The 26,823-nt window shown below is 40.5% G+C and overlaps 1 protein-coding gene across 2 annotated transcripts in view; it reads right to left on the bottom strand.

Moving 5' to 3' along the window:
* The window catches only part of GADL1 (glutamate decarboxylase like 1), an 86,106-nt gene that overhangs the window by 20,627 nt on the left and 38,656 nt on the right, over positions 1–26,823 (bottom strand). For both annotated transcript variants that reach the window (XM_052797502.1, XM_052797510.1), the window contains exons 12-14: positions 24,916–25,115; positions 20,460–20,511; positions 17,251–17,340 (exon numbers count right to left, since the gene is read on the bottom strand). In XM_052797502.1, the coding sequence (XP_052653462.1) occupies positions 17,251–17,340; positions 20,460–20,511; positions 24,916–25,115 (342 nt within the window). The remainder of the gene's footprint in view (positions 1–17,250; positions 17,341–20,459; positions 20,512–24,915; positions 25,116–26,823) is intronic.

Here is a 26,823-nt window from a genome sequence, read left to right as displayed (position 1 = left end):
GACAAAGGAAGGGGAAAAGGACAAGGACAAAGGAAGGGGAAAAGGACAAGGACAAAGGAAGGGGAAAAGGACAAGGACAAAGGAAGGGGAAAAGGACAAGGACAAAGGAAGGGGAAAAGGACAAGGACAAAGGAAGGGGAAAAGGACGGGAAATCTAGCGCTGCCTGGAAAGTAGAAGATAACTCATGCTTGCTATAGTTTATTCTTTAACAGCTCATGTCTTCAAAACAGAGCTGGCAGTATTACTGAGGAAATTATGCTGATTTAAGAACTGGAAGAAATTTCCTCCTCTCCTCAAACACAGGGTTTTTTTCCTGACTGCACTGAACAGACAAGAACAGCGTGCGCATCCGTGAGCGGTTCCCACATATTACTGTTGTTCTGGTGCCCCCCAATGGTCGCCTGGCTTTACTACTACCTACGGCTTAAAAACCTCTCTTGGAAAAGTTGTTCTCCAGGTGTAATCCGTAAATGCACATGTAGCTCTTCATCGGGCTGGACCCGAGCTCTGAGCCCTGACCCAGCGACCGGCACTGCGGATTTCCCACAGGTGGTACCCGGAGTTGGGCATGCAGGGCAGGTCCTACAGCCAGGTGCTAACCACCATCCCTAACCACTTCCAGCAGAGCACTTTGGCAGCTTGAGCCGTGAGCCCTCCAGGTCAACACAACTACCTCAATACCTACTGCTGATTGCGAAAATTAACCTGATTCACCAGCACAGATGCTACATACAGCCGGGGTGTCTGCAGAAAACTGCATTATATTAATTGAACTGAAGCACCATTCAAGCAGCTAAGACACACAGATACCCAGCACTGGCTGCGCCTTCCCTCCCTTCCCCAGTCGCTGCATCCCGTTATCACACACACTGACCTAGCGTGACCAGACAGTCCCCATCTCATACGACAGTCACTTCTGCGCAGCAATGCATCCTGTCCCAACTCACCAGCGGGGGTGGCGCGGACCCGGTATGATACATCTTCATTTCCAACCATATCGTGGCACAGAGAAATTAATCATCGGTCTATAAATCAGCACTTCCCTCTGTGAACTGATCACAACCTGACTATACTCACTGCAGCCAAAGCAAAAGGATGGTCCCAATCACAAAGGGTGTTTCAAAAGACTTAGTTTCCAAACAACTTCAGGTGGAAACGCTAGATGAAAGCTTCAAGCTCTTTAAGAGGAGATTAGATGGCCAAAAGCTGCAATCCTTCAGTCAAGAAAGACGACAGCTTTATCTAAAAGCCCATCCTGGTTTATTGGCAAAGCAAAGATAGTAAGGCAATATTTAACAAGTTGAAAGGGGGAAGCGGATCAGATAGCAATCAATACAAATGTGACATGGAGAAAATTTATCAGAGGGAAAAGAAATCCTTGATTGACAGGACTAAGGAAAGAAGAAACACTTTAGTATGTACATTAGGAACAAGTGAAGCCCTACCTATGGTTAATCATTAAAAATGCAGGCAAGGCAGAAACGTTCAATAAGCTTTCAATTTCTGCAGGGAGGAATTCCTACCACAAATCTGATGAACTTTCCGAGCCATCAGCAGCTATTGGGATATTAAAGATCTACTGAGGGCAAATTTTTAGATCTACAGGCCTGGATGGCTTGTACCCAAGATTAAAAAATGCTCACTGAATCTTTGGATAATTTGGGGGATACCACAGAAATTTCAGAAAACAAGCATAAGTATTAGGAGTGGTAAGGTGACAGACCTAGTGAAATAAGGATGCTTAAGCCAATATGAACATAAAGTTAAAAAAAAAGAAACACATTTAATTTATAATGAATTAAAGGGTAATAATATATAGTCATTTTAAAATTGATAGAAACAGATTTAAATTTTAGTCTTTTGTGTTCAGTTACATTTATATCTTTGCCAAACACCATTTTTTGGGTCAGCCTGCCTTTGTTATTTTGCTGATATTACAAGTTTTCTTGATGATTTACTTGTACTTAGAGCATTAATAAGAAAGCCTTACACAAGCCATTTAGATGAAAAATAGCAGGGACAATTCACACAGCAACAGCACAAAAAAATTAGGACCACACAATAGCAATACAGTAAAACTAAGCAAGATTTGAATAACTAGCATATCTCCACATGTAGTAAATAGGGTGTCAATCAAATGTTGCTGCTAGTGAGGCTCCACAGAGATCAGGATTAGCCTTGATGCTAATCCTCATTGTTGGTTTTCTGGAAGTCAGTAAATGACAGCTGATACCATTTGCGAGTGAGAGACTTGCTAAGGGAGAAAACCGAGGAAGACAAGCCATTGCACAGACCTGGAGTACTCAAACCCACTCTACCAATGACTTTTTAATACAGCCAAAAGGGTAAGTTGTGCATGTAGAAAAAAAAAAACCCACACAAAACCCCCAAAAAACAGAGACAGCTCAGAATGAATAAGTATCCTAAAAACAGTGACTCTGAAAAGACTGTAGCAGTCAACAATAAAACAAAATTTATATGAGCTTCCAGGTCACATATCAGAAACCAAGCATCCTTCCTGGCAAGAAACTGACTTCTCCGCAATTGTTTTCACTCTACGTTGGAGCCAAAATCAGCTTTAAAAAGTTCTGTCAAGAGACAGACTACAAAGTTTTGTAATTAGGTCATCTATGTGGATGCTTTAAAACAGTCAGGGCTGCTCTTAAACACGGATGCCCAGATCCTAGGACCACTGGTTAATCTGGGATGTCAGTTTGTTTTCCATGGGCCAATGGAAAAAAAAAAAGAAAAAAGCCACAAGATGTCTTGACAATTTATTTTGTTCTTGAAATAGTCATTTATACACACAAGAAAAGATTTCATTTCAGCATTCATCATCATAATATATATAAATACAAAGCCTCATCAGCTTGAGCTCCCAAAGAAATACAGTAGAAGAAAAAAGCTAGTATGATCCATGATTTTATAAACAAGTGCACAGGCATTAAAGAGACAATTTTATCTCCACATGCAGTAGTGGAAACTCAGGTGCTGGCAAACAATACATAGTTCAGATGTTCACTCCCCCCCCCCCCCCCCAAACGATAATGAAAAACTGGAAGGATGCTGGTGACAGCCACAGAAATGATTCAATGGCTAATGAAGACTTAAAGATCTGAATCTATTTAGTTTATAAATAAAAGAATGAGAGATGACTTGATGATAGCTTATGAGAACATGAAAAGGGAAAAAAAGAGAAGGCTATTTTAGTGTGGAAGGCTATTTTTTCACTACCTTTTTTCCTCCCTTCTCAATCAATCTCCTTTCATACAGAAAGGCTAATTAGCCACTGAAAGAAGGTGCCAAGGAAAATGGTCGTTTTACCATTCCTTGGTATTTTCCAGTCAAGAATAGATACCTTTCCAGAAGATGCGCTTATACAAAAGTCACTGGACTACCCAGAGACAAGTCCCCAAAATACAGAGGTGGTCAGGTTATTCCTTCTGTCCTCAAGTTCTTTTTGATCATAGGCTTCAGTTTTATGGCTAGATGCAAATCAGCTACAAACATGCAAATTAGTTTATTTATTTTCATAATTCGCATGCAGCAACCTGCAACTTGTTAAACAATGGCTAATACATTCCTGTCTGGGAGGCACAATTCAGTTTAAGCATACTTTCAAGGGAAAAAGGTAAAGCAAGCTGACGCCTTCCCACAGATCTCTGGGCTGACTGCAGCTGGCTCACCCAGTCTGCCCAAAAGAGGGAAAGGGGAGATGAACTGCATCGCCTGTCCAGATGCATCTCTCGCAGAACACCTGCTCTGTTTAGAGAGTAAAAGCACAAACACTGGACTGGTAAAGAGCCGCTGCTGCAAGAAAACGGCAGGAAAGGGCAGAGAAAGAGGGGAATGGCAGGGAACGTACAACAACTTCATTGCTCTTCTTTGGCAGAGAGCATGCTTTCCTCTGTGGTACTTGCACTCCTATTCCAGTGCCACAAAAAAATGCATCTTTTGGACTACCAGGAACAAAATAAGGACACTTCCATGCACTACCCCTCTTCCACAAAATCTAGGTAAGCTGTCCAACGTAAGCAGAGGTGTAAAGCTATAAATGTTTCATTTGTACCCTAAACCACCCACTAAACAATTCGATGATCAAATATTTGTAATCCAGGTACGTTTGTCATTCTTTTCTAGAAATGCTGCATATGCCCAAGTGCCCACATCCTTTGCAACTCCACCCAACATGGGAGTTCCCCACTTATACCTGATATAACAAATAAAATGAAATATTTCCCCAGATAGGTTAAGTCAGTGTTGAAATTGTCGCCCATGTTTCCGACTACAGCAGAAGTTTACCTTTCCTGTGAGGTAAAATAAAGGCTTATACTGTTAAGCAGCTTCTGTTTTCTGGCTGATAAGGCAGAAAGATATCTTATCTTGTTTTCCATCAAATACACAGTTACTCATGCTGTAGGGGTCCATTAATTAAGGGTGAAACTCAAAGATTTTATTTTCCTTCTGTCCAATTCCCTATAAAATGACCAAAAAAAATCACCGTGCTATTTATCTTGTAATCACTATTATTGCGCTACAGCCAATTCATTGCTGTTATTTATTAAACATGCCAAAACCAACAGAATACTAGAAAACACTTGGTTCATTCAGAAACCACAGCAGGTACCAGCTGGCAGGGCAGAACGGTCACGATGCCACCAGAAAGATTTGTAACTGGAGGAAACTTAACTGTGTAGTGTAGAAGGGGTTCATTTAAAAAGCACTACCAACAGACCACACTAGCACTCATTATTCATTCATGAGATTGTCATTCAGCCCACCTGCAATTTCTGATATTCAAGTACCTTTATAAGATATTTAAAGCATTCGGAGAAGCTCCTGTTACCACACCCTTGCAGAGGGAGAGACTGCACTTAAAAAGGTGCCGACCAAGAAGCGCTGGCTTCCATTCCACATTGCAGTTTTGCTGTGTGCAAAAGCAAGAAAAATCACGCACTAACAATTGAACAACTGCTGAAAATAATTTTTGTTTGGCTGCGTTCTTTGCTTTCACTCTTAGTAAGATTCACCCTATGCTAAGGACCAATAGGAGAGGCAGATGTTACTTTTATCCTACATGTATCCTTCAGCATTGAAATATCAATTATTAGCAAGGTAAAGGAATATATATACCCATCACACAGGAAGCCAGTGGCTCTGCTGGGCAGTCACCTCATCAATCCCTAGCACACCCTAAAACATCCACTGCAAGCGCTCACCTAAAAATCATCTGTTATTCCCTCTTTTGCATTTCTCAGTCATCAACCCCATTCAGTTCAAACTCCCACTGTATAACAGAAAAGACAAACCTCCTGATCTTCTGAACTGCATACCAAAATCCTCACAGGGATGAGGACCCACAGCTTGGACAGCTGCAGGAAGGGCAGCTCTAGGAGCAGCTTACAGGCACAAGGTGAAACAACGCGGTGAAACAATGATGGTCCTCAAGGAGCACCATTGCCCACCGTGAGATGGGACTGATCTGAGCCGCACAGCTGCCTCACTACTTCTAACCCCGAGGGCTCCTTATCAGCCAGTATGCCCTGCACCAGCCCAGTTCTGCTACAATCACACGATGCAGCCCTGGCACAGGAACCCTGTGATCACAACTCAAGAAAGGCCCAAGGGTCTCAATTTGGCCAGGCTTCCTACTGTTTCATTCCAAGTTTTTTTTCCTGTCAGTAGGATGCTGCAAAAGTCAACCTTCCTTCCACCACCTTCACATAGGAATAGAATTTATCCCCTGTGCAAACCACAGAGCACCGAGTCCACAAAACCCTTCTGTGACTGCTGTTTTCCTGAGACAAGACTATACATCCTCCCCACACCCACACAATACCACCTGTGCAGCCCCAGGGTTGCAAATTATTGCGTTCTCATCACCAAGGGACCAGTTAGGATCCTTCACAGAGCCCCCGGGGCTTCTCATATGAAAGGAGTAAATTCAGAGCTGGCATGCAGATCAGCTTCACAGGCCCAGAGAACATGTTCAGTGCCCCTATGGGACCGTTCTGCAGACACCCAGCACAGAGACGAGATAGCCGTGAGTCGAGTGTACTGGAGACACTCTGAAATGCTAATGCCTCTGAATGATTGTTTTTTCTCATTTCACAGAAAATTAGGAGGGGGAAGGGGAAGAAAAGGGAGTTCATTGTTCCTCCAAACACCAGACAAAATAATTTAAGCCAGTGCATTAAAATATAATTACCATTTGTTACAAAAAGAAAAGGTGATGGGGGGAGGAGACAGCTTTTATTCAGGTAAAAACTGAGCACAGAAGGAAGCTTCTAGTGACCTCAAGACTCAAGTACTTAGACATTCCCAGGATGCTTCAATTATTGAGTTCCCCTGTGATGTATATTGGGTTTCATTTTGATCCACAGGCTATTAAACATGATCTATGACACTTTCAGAAAAGCTGTAGTTTGGAGTTCAGCCTGTAACTCAAACTTTTTTTTTCTTCCGTCATTGGTTATTAATGTGCATATGGCACTGAGAGAGCATAATGACAGGGTGCACAGATATGCAGGAGCACAGTGCTACCTTATAAGAACATAGTCAATAGGGTCAACTAGAACTACATTAACTGTGTTGAGTGTCTTCAAACTCTGCTTTCTCATTAAAAGCAGTTCTCTTCACAGGCAGGCACAAAAGGCCATTTAAAATATTAGTCAATATGTTCTAACTCCAAAATGAAGCAAAGGAAAGGAAGAGCAATTAGTCCTATTTAAGCAGAGGAAAATATATGCTGTTTGGGCAAACAACCACTATACAGTCAGGAATCTGGATGCACCAGCTGAAACCAACAAAATACATCAGGAGTACAGCAAGTTGCCATGGCTCAGAATTGAAAATATTTGACTGTAAATAGGCTAAGAATGCATACTGTATTTTTGTCAAAGAATAGATTTAGAGGTCACCATTTATTGGAAAGCATATATTTGTGAGGAATAATGTTGTGTTTGCTTCTGTAGGGTTGTGGGTTTGTTTGGGTTTTTTCCCTAAAAGTAGCCAAAGACTATTAAGATAGCAAAAATGTTGACCATGTTTAAGAGAAACAGGAAGATGCAGACAACAGAGGTTGGACAAATGGACTGACAAGAACCTCATGAAGTTCAAAGGGAAATGCCAAATCCTGGACCTGGGGAGGAACAACCCCATGCACCAATAAACGCTGGGGGCCACCCAGCTGGAAAGCAGCTTGGCAGAAAAGAATGTAGGGGGGCTGGTGGGCACCAAGTCGAACATGAGCCAGTAATGTGTCCTTGCCACAAAGAAGGCTAGTGCAACCTGGGCTGCATTTGGCAAAGCACTGCCAGCAGGTGAGGGGAGGTGATCCTTCCCCTCTACTCCGCACTGGTGAGGCCTCACCTGGAGTACTGTGTCCAGCCCTGCGCTCCCCAGTGCAAGAGAGACATGGACATACTGGAGAGAGTGTAATGAAGGGCCATGAAAACTATTAAGGGACTGGAGCATCTCTCCTATGAGAAAAAGCTGAGAGAGCTCGGACTGTTCAGCCTAGAGAAGAGAAGGCTCAGGGGGGATTTTATGAATGTATACAAATACCCCAAGGGAGGGTGCAAAGAAGACAGAGCCGGGCTCTTTCCAGCGGTGTCCAGTGACAGGACAAGAGGCAATGGGAACAAACTGAAATACAGGAGGTTCCCTCTAAAGATCAGGAAATACTTTTTCACCCTGAGGGTGACCGAGCACTGGCACAGGCTGCCCAGGGAGGTTGTGGAGTCTCCATCCTTGGAGATATTCAAAAGCCGCCTGGACATGGTCCTGGGCAACCAGCTCTAGGTGGCCCTGCTTGAGCAGGGGGATTGGACAAGACCTTCAGAGGTCCCTTGCAACCACAACTGTTCTGCAATTCTGTCAACAAGTTTTTCTAAGAATCCAGTTACTTCAGTAATACTATGCCTTATTCCATTCTCTCCCTTTTCAATAATAATTTTCTTTTACATGATCCCAATATGTAAATACATAATCATATACATGTGTATGCATGAGCACGCACACACATTTACATTCAAAAAGCGCATACAAACAATTCTAAAAAGCCTCACAGTGTTGCATTACAAAATATGAAATTTTTCATTTCTATAGCAGTAACCAACAAAAATGCAATACTGTTCTGTGTGGCCACAGGACTAAGTAAGAAATGTTTATTTTTATAATGCTGGGAATGCCTATAATCAGGAAACGCAAAAACAGATGATAAACTCTTACATCCATGTCTTTTTTTCCTTATTTTCTTTATCTGTAAAATATTGATAATTCACCATTAATTTACCTGCCTTTCAAATATTAAAGCAGGGTTCACTAGTGGGACAGATTCAATGTAAATTCCCTTTGGCTTCCTATACTCTGAAAATAGTTTAATGCTTGCTTTTAAAAAATGTCATAGAGTTGACTTAGCTTTCAGATTAGCTGGTTTTGCCTATTGGCATAAGGACAGGCTAATAATAACAGAAAATGTTAAATTATTCTTTGTTCCTGTGTACACAGAAATGATTATTATTTTTCTTTTCTACCTTGGTCATTCATAGTAGAATATACCATTCCAATGCTTCAGTTTTACCCTAGCATAATCCTTTAATCAAGATGACCATTGTCTCCAAATTAGGAGCACTTAGATTTCAATTCTTCACAAACACAGACAGAATGATTTTCTGAGGTATGTCACGAACTGCCTACCTAATTTATATGAACCATGCCACTTCCACATAATCCCCCCCAAAATTCACTTTTCTGGAAAAGAAACAGGGTTTAATTTTACCCTCTTGGTCCTTCTACAATCTGCAAGACTCACAACAATGGATGCAAAATGTCCACTGCTCCGGGTAACATGCTGTATCTATTTGAAAGCCATACAAATTAAAGAGTACTGTCTTTGTTCACACAGAAATAGCAAGCAGGTCTTATACAGTGCTTAGCACCCTTTAGTCAATTGGATCTGTGGCAATAAAGTGAAGAATGCAGTCCCACTGAATCCCCACAGCCTTTGTTTCTGAGATCTTTCAGTTAGAAAATAAGGCTTTTTAGATGCTTCCGATACGTAAACAGAAGGATTTATTATGTCTGAAGCTTTTCACAATGCAAAGGTTTGAAATCAGCTTGTTTGCTTTCTATATCTGAACTGAAAGCTAGAATGACCCTCAGGTTTTAGCGAGGCAGTATGCAAAATTTTTAAGGCACCGGACAAATGGAACCTATGCTGCCTCTGTAAGAAGGGAGTACATCTACACAAAACATACTCCACTATCATAGGTGATTTGCTTGGGTGCTGACAGAACAGTCATGTTAACTAACTAGTCCTTGTGAGATAGTTTTTAACCCGAATTAAGTACCATACTTACATGTGGCCATATCGCTCCTAGTACCCGAGCTAGCTAAGGTACCTTCACAAAGCATTACATACTGTGATGAAAATACATCTTGCATTGAACTCCCTGGAAGGTTTGGTCCTTTACCTTGAATCTGTCAGTCTCATGATTTTGTTCCCTCACAATATTCTTCCCCACTTTGTCTATCCCCCCCAGCTTCATTTCATGCCATTATGTGTACTACCACATAGAGAAATGATTGGACCTTCCATTATCCTTAAAAGGATTTCAAACAAGAAACAACTAGTGTGAAACCTACTTCACCTCTGGACATCTGAGCAATCTTGCTCTGCAGGTGGCTCGGGGAAGTTGAAATCCTTGTTCAGCCTGAATGCAACATATGGAGCTGCAGCAGACTCCCTCCCCACAGCTTCGATCATTTCTGTAGGCTGAGCGCTAGGGATCAATAGACCTCAGTTCCCAGTGGGCCTTGAATATGCACAGCTCAATGTTAAGTCTCTGACAAAAGTTGCCCTGAACTCTCATCTAGTAAACCATACATCAGCAAAGCCATTTGGGTTTCTTCTCTTTGTTCCAAGAATTGAGGGGTAGTTTTAGCAGCTGTGTAACAGTGCTCTTACAATAGAGATGTTTTGCTGCCAGACGTGTTATCATTGCTGAATGGGATGTAAATATCGTCAGTTCAAAAATATCACCTGATATTACAAGTCTGGGAAGCAACTGAGGGGTAGAACAGAAATAGTCAACTATCCAAAGGACCGAACTTAGGTAGTTAAAATAAAGTGGAAGGTTATTTAGTGATGTTGATTCTTGCCCATTTGCCTCAATTGAAACAGCACCACCGACCTCAAAAAAGTAAAGATTTCTGCATAAACAGGACTGCTTTTAAATAGAGCCCAACTGGTACTACCCACTCATGAAAAGCCAGTCTGGAAGAGGGGCAGAGAGCTAGAACAGGAATCTCTACAATTGCCATATCATGAATTACTGAAATATCACAACTATTATAGAAAGCATGGGCTGGAAGCAGTTCATGTCTTTGCCTTGTCTTATCACAGCTACTGTAGGTTACAATACAGTCATACAAATATACCTCCTTTCTACTCCCGTACACACATCTGATATGCCAGTCATCCCATGAAAGAGCAAGTGTGAGATCAGGTCAGTCTCATAAACCATTATACATGGCTGAAAGTTAAGCAGGTGTACAACCCCACCGATGTAAAATATATACTGAAGTGTTGCTAGCACCCGAGTCTAATGCTAAGGTGGGATGGACTGCAAGGTAAAATGCATTGATCCCTACTCCTGATGGAGACTTTAATAGTGAATTTGGCCCCTTGGTCTAGCATTACTACTTCAGTACTCATGCAAGAATAAATAGAACAGAACAAAAACATAAATTCCAGTTATGTCCAGTTATGCAGTCAGAAACCAAAGTATTCTATTTTGAATTAATTTTTTTTTAAAAAGACATGTTATTTTTGTGTTCTTACAACTCAAATCTATGGAGGAGACATTTAAAACAAAGTCATGCTAAATATCTTTAATTAACAGCTACAGCCCACTTTTCTACTGATGAGTTATATAAAACTGCAGGAAAAAAAAACATATTAAAAGGGAAAGTGTGCAAATCCCTCTTTAACAAGGTACTGAAACACTGCTATATTTTTTCTCTGCTATTATATTACACTGTACTGTTCCTTCTTATTTATCAGAGCTCAGATCTCTCTTCTTAACAATAACAGCCATTTATATGCAGCTAAACTACAAAGGCTTTATTCACCTGCTGCTGTATATTACGTACTATTAGTTGCAAAATAAGAGATGTTGTTACCTTAACAAGTGACTGCTTATTTATTATTAAATTTCTGAGCACCATCCTCTGCTGAGGAATGGTCACACTACAGCATAAGTCCTGGTTATTATTGTATTACTCATTTTGTGGTTTCAGGCCTTATTGTGCCCCTCTTCCCGAGGGTCCTTGAATGCTGTATTTCTGCCACTCTTGAACACAATACTGAGAATTCAGCTGGGCCCATTGAATTAGGAGGAGATTTTGCAGCTCCTTTCTCCAGCAGCCTGTAAAACAGAGGCCTAAAACAGCACACAGCATGCTGAGGATTTAGTATTGGGTTCTTCTTACTTGTGTTTATGAACTAAAGCAGCCGAGCTAGGATCCTGGCATCCCTAAGGTTCCCCTCCTGAATAATGAAGAACGACAAGTTTTTCCCAAGGGTGCTTCTGACTGTAGATTGCCCAAGTCATGATCTGGGAGTTCTCCTTCTTCTCCATGTTAAAAATGGAGGGAAACTGTGCCAACTCCTCAAGTAGCTTCCTTGGGTAACTGCCTCAAGTTACATAGGATTGATCTGGAGCTTCTGTTGACCCTGAGGATTTCCCTGACAAACCAAATTTCTTCAGACAACCCCTTTGGAGGTCCCCATCTAATTCACTGAAATGACAATCCATCCCCCCGGAAGGTCTTTCTTTTAGACCTGCCAAAGCAATCTCTTCCACTTGTAGATTTTTGTTTCTTGAAGTCCACAACAGATTTGTAGGTTGCTTTAAGAGAAAGCAAAAAGGTTAAGGGATGGCACCATCTCTTAACAATCCTCACATGTTGGCAAAAAAACACCCAGAACTTGACCCACTCTTTTTCCTTCCATTCTTTTTCAAACTTATTTCTACATGATTACATTATTTCAATGTAACAAGAACGCACGTGGGATCAGAAACAATTAGATCGACATTCAGTATTCACAAGTGACTGATGAACAGCTCCAGATCTGTCAGTCACAATGATTTAGCCAATCTAACTCCCATATACTTCTGTGTAAATCTTACCATTGATTTTCCTGTCGTTTGATGTGGCCCTCCACAGAAACATGTGTCAAACAGAGCTAGATGCTAGAGTCAGTAGTCTACTTGTTACCATAAAAATTACTCATGTAAGCAAAGTTCACAGAAACAGGTCTCTACCATTGCTCTTCAAACACACACAATAAAATATTGTTTAATTGTGTTCTCGTTCAAGGGTAAGAAAAACTCAAAGTATAGTACACAAGGATGCCAGGCATTCAAGTAACAACATTTTGCACACAAATTCCAAGTGGGGATCCCATGCAGTGACATATTGGGGACCTTTCTTGTGCATAAACCTGGGCTTGCTGCATTTAATGTTCTGGTTTTAATCTATGTCATTTTTCTCTTGTTCTTCTAAAATATAGAGGGCAAACATTTTTAATATAACCAGTTGGAGGTCTTGTTTTCCTTTCCCATTCAAACCTCGTAACAGAGCCAATAGATATTTTGAATACATAAAGAATACTGAATCGGGTCCTTGATTAGTGTTTGATTTATACCACAAAGACCACAAGATTCAGAGGTTGCCAAGGCAACACCACTTCAACCTCCTTACATTTCAGCTTTGATATGAAACCTCTCATTATATAAATGTATCACAACACCAGTCAGCATGACAGGCTATTTTACAAATATGCCTTCACAGAGCAGACAGCTACATTCTTCTCTTAAATATGGGGGGAAAGGCAGGAATAACGTTACCTTTTACTAAGGAGGAGAGGGGAGGGGCAAAAATGGCATTCCAAGTTATATAGGCTTTAGTATGAAATTGTATCCTGAGCCTTCAATACAGCCAATAAATTTTGTATTATTTGGCCAAAAATCCACAAAAGGGCAGGAAGCAAACAAAACAAAAAACCCTAAACACACCACACAAGTAGAGTCTGAGCCTGAGATGCTAGAATTTTGAGCAACTGGAACTAACAACTGTGTATAAAAGCTTTACTGAACCATTGGAATCTGATACTCCAGCATACGCTTAGAACTACAGACCAGGCAAAGTCTAATAAAGCATGAAAGACCTATCAGGAACCTACTGACACTTTAACCCCAATTTTGAGGTCTAAAGTGGTACTTAGCAATATACCACTAGCCTTCTTTACTGAGCAGTATTCAATATGCAGTAGTCTACCTACAGTTACACTCCAGGATCCTTCGGCAAAGCCAGGCTCCTGCAGGAAGAGGGCTCTGTTAAAGATGATTACTTCTGTATCTCCTTAGTTTTCTAGACCACACCGAGTTTGAGCAGACTACAAGCTGATCCAGAATGCCCAAGGCATGGCTGGCTGGGTTAGCAACAGGATGGCAATAGTTCCAGATGCATCCCTCCAAATGCTTCCTTGTCCCCTAGCACCCTCTGTGCTGCCAGGAGGCTTTCCAGAGACAGTATTACTAACAGTCAGCTAATTCTGCATCATCTAGAGACACTTCAGCATAAGCTGAGAAAGATGACTTTTCTAAAGAGAAGATTGTTACAAGTAAGAATATGCATAGATAGTTGTGGTTATGGAAAAAAAAATGAAAATTGGAATGGTCTGGGCTTAAATTTTTTAGTTCTCTCGCTTCTACTTCTGGCTTGTAATTTCCAGTTACACTTTTCTGACTGACCCTGTGACATACTGTCCATCCTCAGCGGTACAAAAAGTAAATCCAATGGTGTGTCACTAGAGGAAGAGGAGCAAAAACATCACTAGGGGGCATATACAGTACTAGCAAAGCAACTGCTCCTTCATCCTGTCAATTATGTCCGTTCCAGGTCAGACACAACTGCCCCCGGTTTGCAATGACAAAGTAACACCACTTACAAATATTTCTAGTTGAATGTAAGAGCAGCTCCCCAATTACCCCAGAGTGCCCGTTTGTATGGTTGCTGCAAGAAGAAATCCCTCTTCACTTACTTGTGAAGAATGTCACTGAAAAAGGGTCCTTTATGGGTTATGCTATCTGCTATGCCCTCCGCATACTGCAAAATGTTCAGGGCGTGGACTATCTTGGACCACCCAACTGCATGCAAAGCCTTGCTGTACTGTCTATAGAACCAGTTTCACTACAGCGCCAATTCCTGCTGTAATCCCAAAAGACAAAAGTGTTGCAAGACTGTAGATGTGCACAGAATTCCCAGTTTCACTAGGTAATGGAGTAATGTACCACTTATGCTCCTCTTTACTTCCCCACCACCATGTTGTTTCTTTTTCCCTAAAGCATTCAGGTGATGAGTCAAATAACCAACTAGTGGCTGTCCCAAATCCTTCAGGCCACTCTTTCCTATCACCTTTCTGGTTTGCATGTTGGGGACTCTGAAGAGGGCAAATTTTATACCTAAATTCCAAGGCCCCCGAATTTAAAACAAACAGCCTATCTCACACACACACAAAAAATTCCTGAGAGACACAGTTTATGTAGGACAGCTGGAAGACTGACATCAGAATCAGGTATCACTCTGCAATCCAGTCAGCCCTAACACATTTCCACATAAAGTGGGCCATGGAAGCTGGAGAAGAGCCAGTACAGCAGAATACCTTCAGGGTTATTTTGCATAGGACTATGCAAACTCTTCACGAAGCTGAAGACTTGAGATCAGAGCTATTTGCTTATCAACTTTCACCAGCACTAAAACTCACATAACTAACCTTAGAAGACAGCATGTTATGCTGAACAATATTGCTGAACAAGCAGTTGAATAAAATCAATTACTTAAGGGATTTTTAAGCCATACATTTCCTTAATTATTGTCAGATATGCAGGTCAACAAAAAGGAAGATTGATTTCTGGATAAACAGAATAACTGTGATGTTAAAATGTTGTGTGAAAATACAAATCGTAAATTAAACCATTTTAATGATCACTTTAGTGGAATGATGGGAATATTCAGGAAACACTTGCAGCCAAGAAACTATACACATCCCCATCTGCCCATCAATGGCACAATGCAACAATCTCTTCAGTCTTCATCTTCTTATCACTTATACCTTGCTGATCAGGATGCATTCCTTCTTGCCCAGCCATATATTTGTACGGATTAATGTAATAGTAATATAAGGACTATGCTGTTTGCATCAGCAATGTTAGAACAAATTGACATTAGCTGGAAAAGTCAAGTTAGTCTTATCTTTTGTGACCCAGTGCTGTCATCTCATCTGCTCACTGATACATGTTGTGCCCTAAAATGGCCCTCAGCATCCAAAAAGCAAAGTAACCCCAGACCTGTCCCTGTAGAGAATCAGGGAGGTGAAATAATGTTTTAGTTGTCTAACAGGCTCACTTCTGTAGTGTCCAAGAACTTCCCAGCAGTGCCTAAAGCAACGCAACTAACAATCATCATTTGTCATTTCCTCCAGGAGAGAAATTTGTGCCATTCAGTGCCTTGCTTTGCTAGGGAGTTTTGGTCTGTTTTGTGGTAGATTTTTTTTCAGGCTTTTGCGAGGAGGAGGGAAATAGGTTCTGGTTTATGATTTTGGGTTTCTTAGTGCTTCATCAGAGGCGGCGTAGGAATCAAGAAAATGTCACCTTGCCCATGAAAAGAGTAGTTGAGATCTGCAGTGGTGCTCAGTTCTTGGGAGAAACTGCACACAAGCTGCTTTCCAAGTTCTCTCCCACAAAACACTGGCTAGGAAATCTGCATTTCCAGCATCAGTTTATCTATACCAGTACATAAAATAAAGCCAGGCATCTATTCCCCACCCTGACTGGAAGCACCATAGAGCAGCAGAGCAAAAGAACCAGTAAGTTACACTCAATAACCCACTGACAACATACATGCTTAAAGCCATCCGTTGGGCTTCATCCCTTCCCTCCTCAGTCCCTTCCATAGCGTACATAAATCAAAAGACGGCAGTTGCAGCATTATTTCTTCTATGCCTTCCCATTGCTCCTTTCCAAATCCTCACTCCTCCATGGGTAGAGGAGCCGTTATACAGCTCTGTGTGTGTGTGTGTGTATGTGTGTGTATATACATATATACACACACATAGGCCTTCCACTCTAACAAGAGGGGAAGCACCATATGAAAGGATCATAACCCATCCATGCTTTGTGAAAGCATGGTAAATACAAAGCCCTTGTATCCACACTGTGGCTATGCATGGCTTTGTACTGTGAAAGTTAAATATACTTTCCAAAACAATACAGACAGGGTTAAGGAAGACCTCACCCCTAAAGACACCAGCATCCAGCATAAACTGAAAGCAATTCCTGTGAAAGTAAAGCTGCTGAAAGGAGAGCAGATGTTAGAGAAAGTATGCATGTATATATAGTATGTATACCATATGCAAGCATGCATATGGTATACACATCTATGTTCTAGTTCAAATTTCTAGTAGCAAATTCAAGGAAAGAATAAATGCAGAACACCAAAGCTGCTAGAGAGAGGAGCAAACAATGATTAAATTAAATTCCTCACAGAATAGCTTATTCAGTAAAACATAATCCCACAGTGTCTACTGGCTTCTTAATTAAGTCTTAACTACTGATTCCCCACTAGTAACTTCAAAATTTTACTGCTGCTTTTTTCAAGATGTTTGTGATTTTCTACCAGGATGGCAAAGAGTTACCAAAATGCTCACCAATGAATTTTTTTCCCCATTGTATTCTTGTTGTCATTTATGGGTTGTTTAACATCAGAAATGCATTCTTAAGCACTTCCTCACTTGCATTATCATAGATTATCATAGATAATGCAAGACAAGTTCCAAGGACAGCGTTGTTAAGTGTCTGAAACAGGTAATGAATACTCACTCTGTCTAGACAAGAGATGCAGACAACACTGTTCCTCTTCTCTCAGTTCTGCCAGCTGCTAACAGCTTTGATAGTAAGCTGAATACTTGTAAATGCCTGCATCTCTTACATTAAGAAAAATACTAATTAGCTTTGTCTAAACAGAGAACAAACTTAAATCCTACCAATACCTATTTAAGGATTAAATCCCCATTCTACTGATAGGTTAACAGTGAGCAAAGCCAAGGGCTATTTCACATTCTTATCTGGCATACAGATAAATGAGTAAACTACAGATAACACTGTTCATGTGACACTCACCTGGTGGAGCTTCTGCCAAAATTCAGGTCCATCCTCCATTTTTCTTAAGCTTGGTGGAATGTACCAAAAACAAACATTTGCATACTCCGGCTAAACAAGAGAACAAGTGATTTCTTATGAGACGTAACAAAAGGGACAGGAACACATATTGTATATAGCTTGTCAGAGAGTTCTGCGCTTTTTTTGGGGGGGGGGGGGGAAGCCTTTGAGTTTATACCCTTTTCATTAAAACTTCAATCTCCAACTCACCTTTTGTTTCCCTTTTTTGAAACTATAAATAGTTTTCATATCATCCATTTCTCTTCCTGCTGCCAGAAAAAGGAAACCTGTTGGGGTTCCTTTTTCATTTCTTCTTCCTATATACATATTTAACATTGCTTTGCTCACTACAAATTTTGATTAGAAAAAAGCGTAAGAGAGCATAGAGAGGTAACTTACAGATTTCAAAATTGAAGCAATTTAAAGAGAAGAATACATTTTCTTTTTAGTGTTTTTCTTAAATGGAAATTTCCTATGATGCATTTTACACAAAACACACAAACCCAATTTTTGTCACCATTTAACACTTGTACACCTAGTCATTTTTCTGCTGAACACTGCTTATCTCCTTTTATATCATATATCATACAGCACACTACACAGTGCTGGAGTTAATGCTGGTTTTCTCAATTTCCACATTCTATAAGAATCTCAGGACCCCTTGCAGGGTACATGCCATACGCTGGATACATCTTGTCCAATATCTAAGCAGGCCTTTTGAGCAAAGATTGAGACTCCACTTCTCTGCTTCCCTCCAGAGAAATTCTGCCCTTAAACTCAGCAGAGAATTACCTGCAAGACTCCCAACAAGAATGGCTGTTCACCATGCACCATAAAATAAGGCATTTTGTGCTTATGAGGTTTCTGTTTCATACATGATTGAGAAAAAGTTCCCAGCAGACCAGTCCAGGGCCTCTCTACATTTCCTGCTAATTCAGAACTTTTTTTTTTTTTTTTACATGTACAGATAGCAATAGCACGAGGAATAGATGTGCCTTCTAATCCCATCCAACACTACCCATAAAACCACTCAGTCAAACTTGACCTACATTATTTGCAACACAGTATGTAACTGGGGTCTACATTATAACATGGATTATAAACTCACACACCCCTCTTCCCCTCCCACATGCCATCCTCATTAGTACTGGTTGAAAGGAAAAAAAAAAAAAAAAAGAAGTTAAAAGGGAGCTTAGTAGCTGGGTCACACCATCTCTTTGCCCCACTGTGAATGTGGCTGCTATCACAATCCCAGGCAGTTTCCCAAACGAGGAGAGCCCACCAGCTGAGACATGTTCTTTCATGAAAGGGCACTGAGAACTGCTCATATCATTTTCTGCCTCGCTTCAAAGAATGCATTAAATACAATTTAATCATCAAGAAGAATATCGTTGTCAGCAGGAACAGAGCTGCAAACCTGCCACCTGCTGCCACTGAATGAAATAAAGCTCAGCTCTTAAAGTCCCATTTCTTTCCCCAAAGAGCATGCATTGAGTACACACATAAACACAGACCCTGAAAAGGCAGCGGCTTCTTCAAGAGCACAAGCACTAGCTCGCTGTTACAGGGTTTATTTTAAAACTATTTAAAATCAGATGGCAGGAGTAGACAGATGGCATATATTACCATATTGCCTATATTGCCTTCTTGATTATCTCAGTTTCCTTTCACACATCAAATACATCACCCCCCTCTGAAAATACCATTCATCCTAGAAAAACTTAACTACCCCCATGCTTCACTCTATTTCTGGTTATCTTGTCACAGCTCTTATCCAAGCAGGTAAGCAATTATACCACAGAAGAGTTCAAGATGACTCAAGTGCAAGTGGCATTTCCAGGCCATAGAGCGGTTCTTGTTGCAGGACTTTCCTCACTGCATGTATCAGAGGATCATCTTCCTGAGCTTCTTGTCCAAAGTCCAACTTCCTTTCAGAAAGGGCTCATGTAACTGGGCCTAGCTGCCTCCCAGCAGTTTTTCTTTGAATTCTCACTGCCTGTCCCCCCGCACCCCTGAAAACCTTTTCTTACCCCTTGCTCAATTTCCTTCTCATAGCCCATACTATAGCACTCCCTCCAATCCCACTTTTAATCCAAGTGTCCTGTTCCTGCAGGAACTAAATAGCAGCCTCTGCTCTCACCAACAGCTTTCACATGTACAGTAGATCTGGGCTCTCTGCTAAGCTCTACAATAACAGAAAATGGAGAGCTTTTAACAGACTTGCCACTTTAGGAACCCCAGCATGTGCTGCTGGCCCAAAATTCTTTACTCCATGTGAAGTTTCCCAGTATGCACTTTGAAATTAGCAGTTTTCAAAGTTAAAGGGAGAAGTTTATATTATATGAATAGTATAAAACATTTTTTATATTTCATATTTCTTCTAGCCCAACCTGGAATGCTCATGGCATCAGCAAGTGTAAAGCAAATCTGCATCGTTTTGGTTTGCTGGTCTCCATGTGTGGCACTTACTCGGTTCCCCTTCCTCTTCCATGTGGTCTCTTCCTCCCCACACTACATACCCAGCTGTCTTTCACACACACACTTACACACACACTTTCAACAATGCAGGTTTTTCTAAAAAGACAGGTCTTTGCAACATCCCCAGCATGTTAGTCTTATTAACCAAAGGGCTGAGGATAAGTGGAAAAACAGCGCTTTAATTCTGCCCCCTTTACTCACTGTCCCCCAAGCAAGATCACCAACAGGTAATAAGCTGACAGAATTAGCAAAGATGAGTGAAAAACACAACGTTTGGGTAGTTTGGGGGAAGACTGGTGTAGAAACAGAATTGAGGAAAAAAAACATGGACTTTAATCATGGAAAGTCCATTTTTAGGATCAAAATATTCTTCCATCCAGCACACAGTCTTACCCTTAAGTCTGGCAAGCACTGCTTTTCTGCAGCCAGACCTTTCACTTTCACAGAAAAGAGCTCCATCTATACCCCCTGAGGCAATACAGGCCCAGAAGCTAGGAAAATAGCTAGAGTAATGGTAGGGAATACAGAGCATGTTACATGTGTTCAATCATACCTATGTATCTCCAATACATAAACTTATTAAATGATATACTTCAAATACATATAGGCAATTGGCTAAAAAGAACAAAATCAAACAATAGACGCACACAACCCCCCAATAACAACAACAGTTCAGTACCATTTTCACTTACCTCCAAAAGAAGCTGGAATCCCTCTCTTTTCTTAATTTCCTCCACTAGGTATCTGTAATTAAAAATGCAGGGTTTTAAAGCATAGAAGAAAACAATACATACAGACAACAACAAAAAAGGTCTTGAACATGTACACACTTTTTTTTTTCCTCCTCCTCTTTTTTCTTCCTTTCCTTTTTTTTTTTTTTTCTCCCTAAAGAAACCAGAGTTAAACCTCATCTCTACCTGCTGTGAAAATGCTTTAGCTATCAGTTCCTGAAAACAAATGAAGGCTACAGCCAGCCAAGGAGCACTGAGGAGAGCCCAAATTCTGACCCCAGGCAGAGATTTTCAGTGGAGCCACATGGCACAATTGATCCTATTTGCATCAGGCTGTGAACTTTCCCAATGCAAATTTCCATTGATGTTGCTCTCTACAAATTAATTCCTCCACCTCTTTTTCTCAAGTGATGATGCTGTGCTGCCATGTTATTTCATGGTCAGCCTGATATCTCTTACACTACTACTGTCACCAGGACCTCTTAGTTTAGCCCAGAATTTAAAAGTTTCCACATACTTCAAGGCCAGCAGTTTTCCCAGTACTGTCCTTGTTCCACACTGTATGCAACAGTGCACATTTCCATTCAGTGAGCCACTGCTGATGCACAATAATCCCTGGGCATCCTATGCTAACAATGCATTGAAATAAGTATTTCTTTTCTCTTTCACCTGTCAGTATGAAAAACGCAGAAACCTTCAATAGGAAGATGGATTTGAATCAAAACTTTGGATCCAAACAGCTTCAATTTATAGAAGTTTTTTAAAACATGACCTCATCTTTGCCATGGCATACATCACACAGGAATTCTGAAGCAAAGAGGACACTGTGACATAGCTGGGACTTCTCTTATTCCCCCCCCTCCAAAGTGTTCCCAAGGAAAACTCCAAAGAAATCACCTCAAATTCACACAGCTTTTCCACTTCAACAGAATTTTAGTCCTCTACACAAAGATTTTGCTGTCTAACAGTAATAAAACTGAGACAGTTGAACTACTCATTGTGTACAAATCTGTTCTTCTGTTGCATTTATTTGGCATTTTCCTGCCCGTGGCTGCATTGCTGGTCATGACACAAATAATTATTTTATCCACTACTTGAGGAAGAAGAATACTGTCAGAATAACCCCTCTCGGTCCTATCCACATGCCTGAAACCTACCCCCACAGGGACACCTCTAGCACAGTTGTATCTGAAATGCCTGCTATTCTGCAGACGTGCTGTAGAAACAGGTTGGCTAGGGAACCAGTAAACAATACCCTAGATGGTATATGTTTTTCAAAACAGAGCATGGGGAGTTGTCATGCTGTTTATCATTAACAAGTATCATGCGTGTGACTCATTACCTCTTAGCACACATCCCTGCAAAATGATTGCTGTGGTAGAGTGCCAGTTCCCATGACACACAGCTCTGTGAGTTGCGCCGCACTGTGCACTGTTGAGATGCTTCCTCTCACTATAACAAGTTGAGGTTCTGGGTCTTTTCTGCCATGACCATTTAGATCCTACTGTGTGCATTTCTTTGTTACCTGGCTGTTAATGCCCACACTACTGTTTAGGCTGAAAGAGAGGCATGCTGAAAGGTAAGTAGGAGACTAGATATCCTGTGAGTGCGTGTTGGGAGGAACTTGTTTCTGTAGGGGAATTGTCTTAAGTAAAAACAAGCTCAGTGCTTTTGTCCTGTTGATTAGAAGATACTTGTCTGTGCCATAAAACCAACATTCAGCAAAATCAGCAGGCTATTCACAAGACAGTGGCCCTCCATTTTTTTTGTTTTAATTAAATCTTGAAAAAGAAACCTACTTATGACCACCTTTCCCCTGAGAGTCCCCCCCCCCCTTTTTTTTTTAGGTCTTAAATTGTTAAAAGCTATTTTACAATGCTTAATACCCTTCCCTCTTATCACAAGTGTCTTCCTGGTTTTTTATATCACCATCTGACATAGGATATCTGATGTCGGTCAAGCTCACAACACTGTTAATCACATTCTTAACTACATTGCCAATAGCCTAAGAAGGCAGCCATTAGAAAATCCATCACCCATGACTTATCTTGCCAGGACCATTTGATGACAGTGGAGCAATTTACTCTGTGCATCTTTCCACAGTTGACAGTGGAATTTTATTATCGTGTCATGGTTGCAGAATGTCAGAAGGGTTTGAGTCTCACTGAGGACTGGAGTGCACAGAGAAGTGGTATTTGCTATGATTAAGCCTTGCAGAAAATGAGGGGTGGAGATCTGCAGTGAAAGTAGACATATGTCTGCTAAGAGTGGGTGTCAGAAGAGGAATCAGGCAGAAAAACTGCAAAGATGCTGAAGCATAAAATGCAGAGCTGGTTATAGTTGTATTCTAAAAGCAGTTTACTTTATTTTCTTTTTAGTGTACTTCATAAAGCAATATCCCTGCATCAAAAATAATTGGGGAAAAAAAAAAACAACCAGCAAAAAATTTTCTGAAGTGATCAGCAGGATGCTCTACTGTAGGTATTTTAAAAAGAAGCCTTTCCAAATAGGTAGCATCACAATGTTCCTGGGATATCTAATACACTGAAAATATGATGCATCTCCAAAACAAGAAGAAATTAATAGAATAGCCAATAAGCCAAGTTTGATGCAACAGAAATACGTGCTTGCCATTACCCTAAAACCTTTGCAGCTCTGCCTGGCCATGGGGAAAAAAAAAAGTAATCTTGCTGTTAAATTCAATAGTCACTGGACTAATTCCAGAATTATTCCAGGTCTGTGTTCAGAAATGCTGAAATACTGTCTTTGCAACATCAAAGTAACACCTACTGTAACAAATCAGGAGAAAGGCTGCACAGCTGTTGAGTAGTTAGGAAGCCTGGCATAGTGCCCATGTCCATGCAAACCCAAGATAGCAATGCAGCTACTGTAAAGAATATACTTCATCAGATAATGACCAAGAATTAAATTTCTTCTTAAAAAGTAGGAAAAAAAAAAAAAAAAAAAGAAAAAAGACAACCCAGTCACTCCTTGGAAGCACTACCAGCTGAATCCTAACATTCAAAGAAAATATTGATCCCAGAAAGGTCATTAATCACTACACTCTGTCAAATGACCTTGCCCAGTGACCTTGATAAGGCTCAATTCTCCTACTGATAGTGGAATGAATTACTTACTCTGTAGAGACACAGAACAGTACAATGCTTTGGAAAAAAAACAAGGTGCAATTTAACGAGAAGATATTAAGGAACACTTAACCACCCAAACAATGAGTGGCTTTAAAGAAATAAAATAGAGAAAAAAGCCACAGCTTATTTGGGCTTTTCTGATTTTGCTTCTTTTTATTCCTTTCTAATCTACCCTGCGTTTAGGTCATGGGTATTTTTACCTTTTCTTTAAGTGACTTCATTAAAGTGAGACTATTCCTTTAATTGTCACTGGAGTAAAGATTCAATTCTTTTCAACTTGGTAGTCCATATCAAAAATAAAATGGCAATATGATATTGGTGACTTTTTCAATATTAATGATTTGACTTATGGTAGCATATAGCTAGCCCAGGAACTGGTGAAGATTTCATTGGGGTTTATCTTGTATAAATTCTGAACAAATATGATACTTCAGGTGAACTGTTTTTAATGGGCCATTATCTGATAGAAGAAATAATGTTGAAATAAGAAGACAAAGCAACCTGTGTATGGAAGTTTCTTCCCAGAAACTGAGACATCACCATCACTTTAGAAACACCTTCTAGCAAGAATTTTGCAGAATCCACTTGTGAACCTCAGTTCTGCAAGACCAAAAACTTAGTAAAATTGAACAGGGCAGGCGAGGGGAAGATCGCAAGCAAAAGGTGCTTCAGTCCCTAACAGAACACACTGTAAGCATTAAGAACTTCAGCAAATTTGTGGAGAAAAAACAAGCAGTATCTCAGAACAATATGCCTTAATAAACCTCTACTACATCCTAACATTAACAGAGTATCCTCATACAAATTTCCCCACATCAGCTTTCTGCGTTTCCTCGGTCATGAGGAATGAAGAGAAGAATGGTTAATTCACTTCTTGCTAGACACAGCTCAAGAGCCTGGCAGACAGGGCTCCTTTTACAGTAACACCAGAACACAGTTATTAGTTAGAAGAGGGTGTATGGGCAAACCTGTCCTAAGTCTGGTTCAGATAACACAAATGTTAAACAACGTAGATTGATAGTCAAATTTGGACTTCTACGTTTACCAACATATATGCTTATTGCTAAAAGTAATAGTTACTATTAAATATTGCAGCAAATGTAATAACACTAATTATTATTGCTATTAGTTTCTCCTATTATACACAAATAAAAGGAGAGGGGAAAAAAAAGTAACAATGTGGTCTGTTCCAGGATACGGAGTATCAGCAGTGTCAACATTTCAATCAATTAAACAGACTAGACATATTCAAAATTGTGAGGCAGTACCTAGCCAAAGCCAGTGCCCTGTTTACTCGCTCCTCAAGGCCTGTGGTTCCCAATGCTTTCCACATCAGCCAGAATTTGAAGGCATCCGGACGCCTGCTGCACTGAATGGACTTGTCACCAGTGTCATAGCTGACATCGTAGAACTTGTCCTGCTGGAACAAGTATGCAGCCTTGGCAGAGTAACACTTCTTCAGGAGGCCCTATTAGAAACACAATAGAGACTTAGATTGCTGATAAGCATTTTCAAACCTTTTTATCTTCACAAGCCAAAGCCTTTTTTTCCTGTCTGTACCAACTGCTTAGTAAAACAGAACTGGATGTGCAGGAAACTATCGAAAGCTTATGGTATAGTTTAAGAACCCTGGATGAACCTGAATCCAGTGAAGTCAGCACTGACAACAAGGAAACTTCTTTTTATTATTATTTTCTTCATTAATGTCACTGAAGAGTTGCAGGTTGAAGAGGAATTCTGACTCAGATCTCAAGAAACCATGGGAGTGGGTGGGTACCACAGAAACAGTCGCCTGAAGACATACATAGGTGGTGGGAAAGAGGGAAGAGAAGGAGAAGCCTATGTCCACTGCTCCAGTCCATAGATTGGAAGAACAGCCCCTAAGAAGCTTTCTACATGTTCACAAATGGCTCAATCTATTCCTTCTCTGTCAAACAAAGAACTTTATAAACGGCACAGTTAGTTGTAGGTAGGGAAGATTTTAGCCCCAAGAAATAAATGTTTAGCCCTTACCAGAAAACAGTCACTGAGGATTTAGCATAGGCTATCTGACTGTTTGAGTGGAAACACCACAAGGAGAGTAGTACAACTTCAATTTTTGTCTCTTTTCACAGTTCAGACAATTTTAACATTTGAAAATAAACCTCAGAAAAGGTATCTTATCATACCCTAATTAAGGTTTGTTAATGAAATTATTTTTATTCAACAATCTCCAGTCTCCAACTTCTGAGAAGCTGTCTTGGCAGAGATGAGCAGCAGAAAACAGACAGAGATAAATGAGTAACATGGCAAGTTCCAGCAAATAACAAAGCTGGGAAACAGAAAGGAGGCTGTCATAGGTTTAAAGGTGCAGGGGAAGAGAAGAGGCATAGGACTGGCCATTGGCTGAAGAAAGAAATATCAAAGTATACTCTGTAATTCTATGAAGTAGAGAGAAGGGCTGGCAGAAAGCAGGTTACAAGAGCAGAGATGAGGGTGGCCCTACAAGGAGCCCAGGAGACAGAAAAGGCTGTACATTTGTCAGTGATATTAAAAGTGGATAGGAAAAATAAACCACAGTCTATAAGATGATACCAGAATAGAAATTCAGATGAGGTTAAAAACATGGCTACAGCATCTAATTCAGATCTGCAAACATGTATTTAAGTGACATTTGAACCAGAAGTCTTCCATGCAGAACAGACCAAGGAACAGAAGTGGACAGCATGACAGAAGTTGCTAAACAGTATCTTGAAGAGCACAATTCATTTTCCAATTCAACACCACTCTTCAGTTTGAACGAACTGAAAAAGCATTTCACATTTCATCCTTTTCTCTGCATCTGCTGCAAGTCTGATTTTAAAATGGCAGACAGTGTCTGACATCACTCTTAATCAAACTGTCATATTCCTGTAACAGAGGTACAATTCTTGATCTACGTTACAATACACTACTGATAACTTTGGAACTGGCAATAAAATAGAGAATAAAAGGTCAAGACAAAAAAATCCAAAGGAGAAATAATCCACTGGCATACACCGAATAAGTCTCCCTCTCTCCTAGCCTTTTCAGTTCCCTCCATCAATACTAAAACCAAAACAAACAAAAAAACCCAGCCTGCACACCTATTCATAGATCACAAAAGGAGAACACCACTAAAGGTTTCTCCACAACTTCTGTAGGGGTTTGCCAATCCC

Source organism: Harpia harpyja, chromosome 1 (assembly GCF_026419915.1).
Source record: "Harpia harpyja isolate bHarHar1 chromosome 1, bHarHar1 primary haplotype, whole genome shotgun sequence".
Lineage (NCBI taxonomy): Eukaryota > Metazoa > Chordata > Aves > Accipitriformes > Accipitridae > Harpia > Harpia harpyja.
The sequence above is the reverse complement of the archived record's forward strand: the minus strand, read 5'-3'. Positions and strand labels throughout refer to the sequence as shown.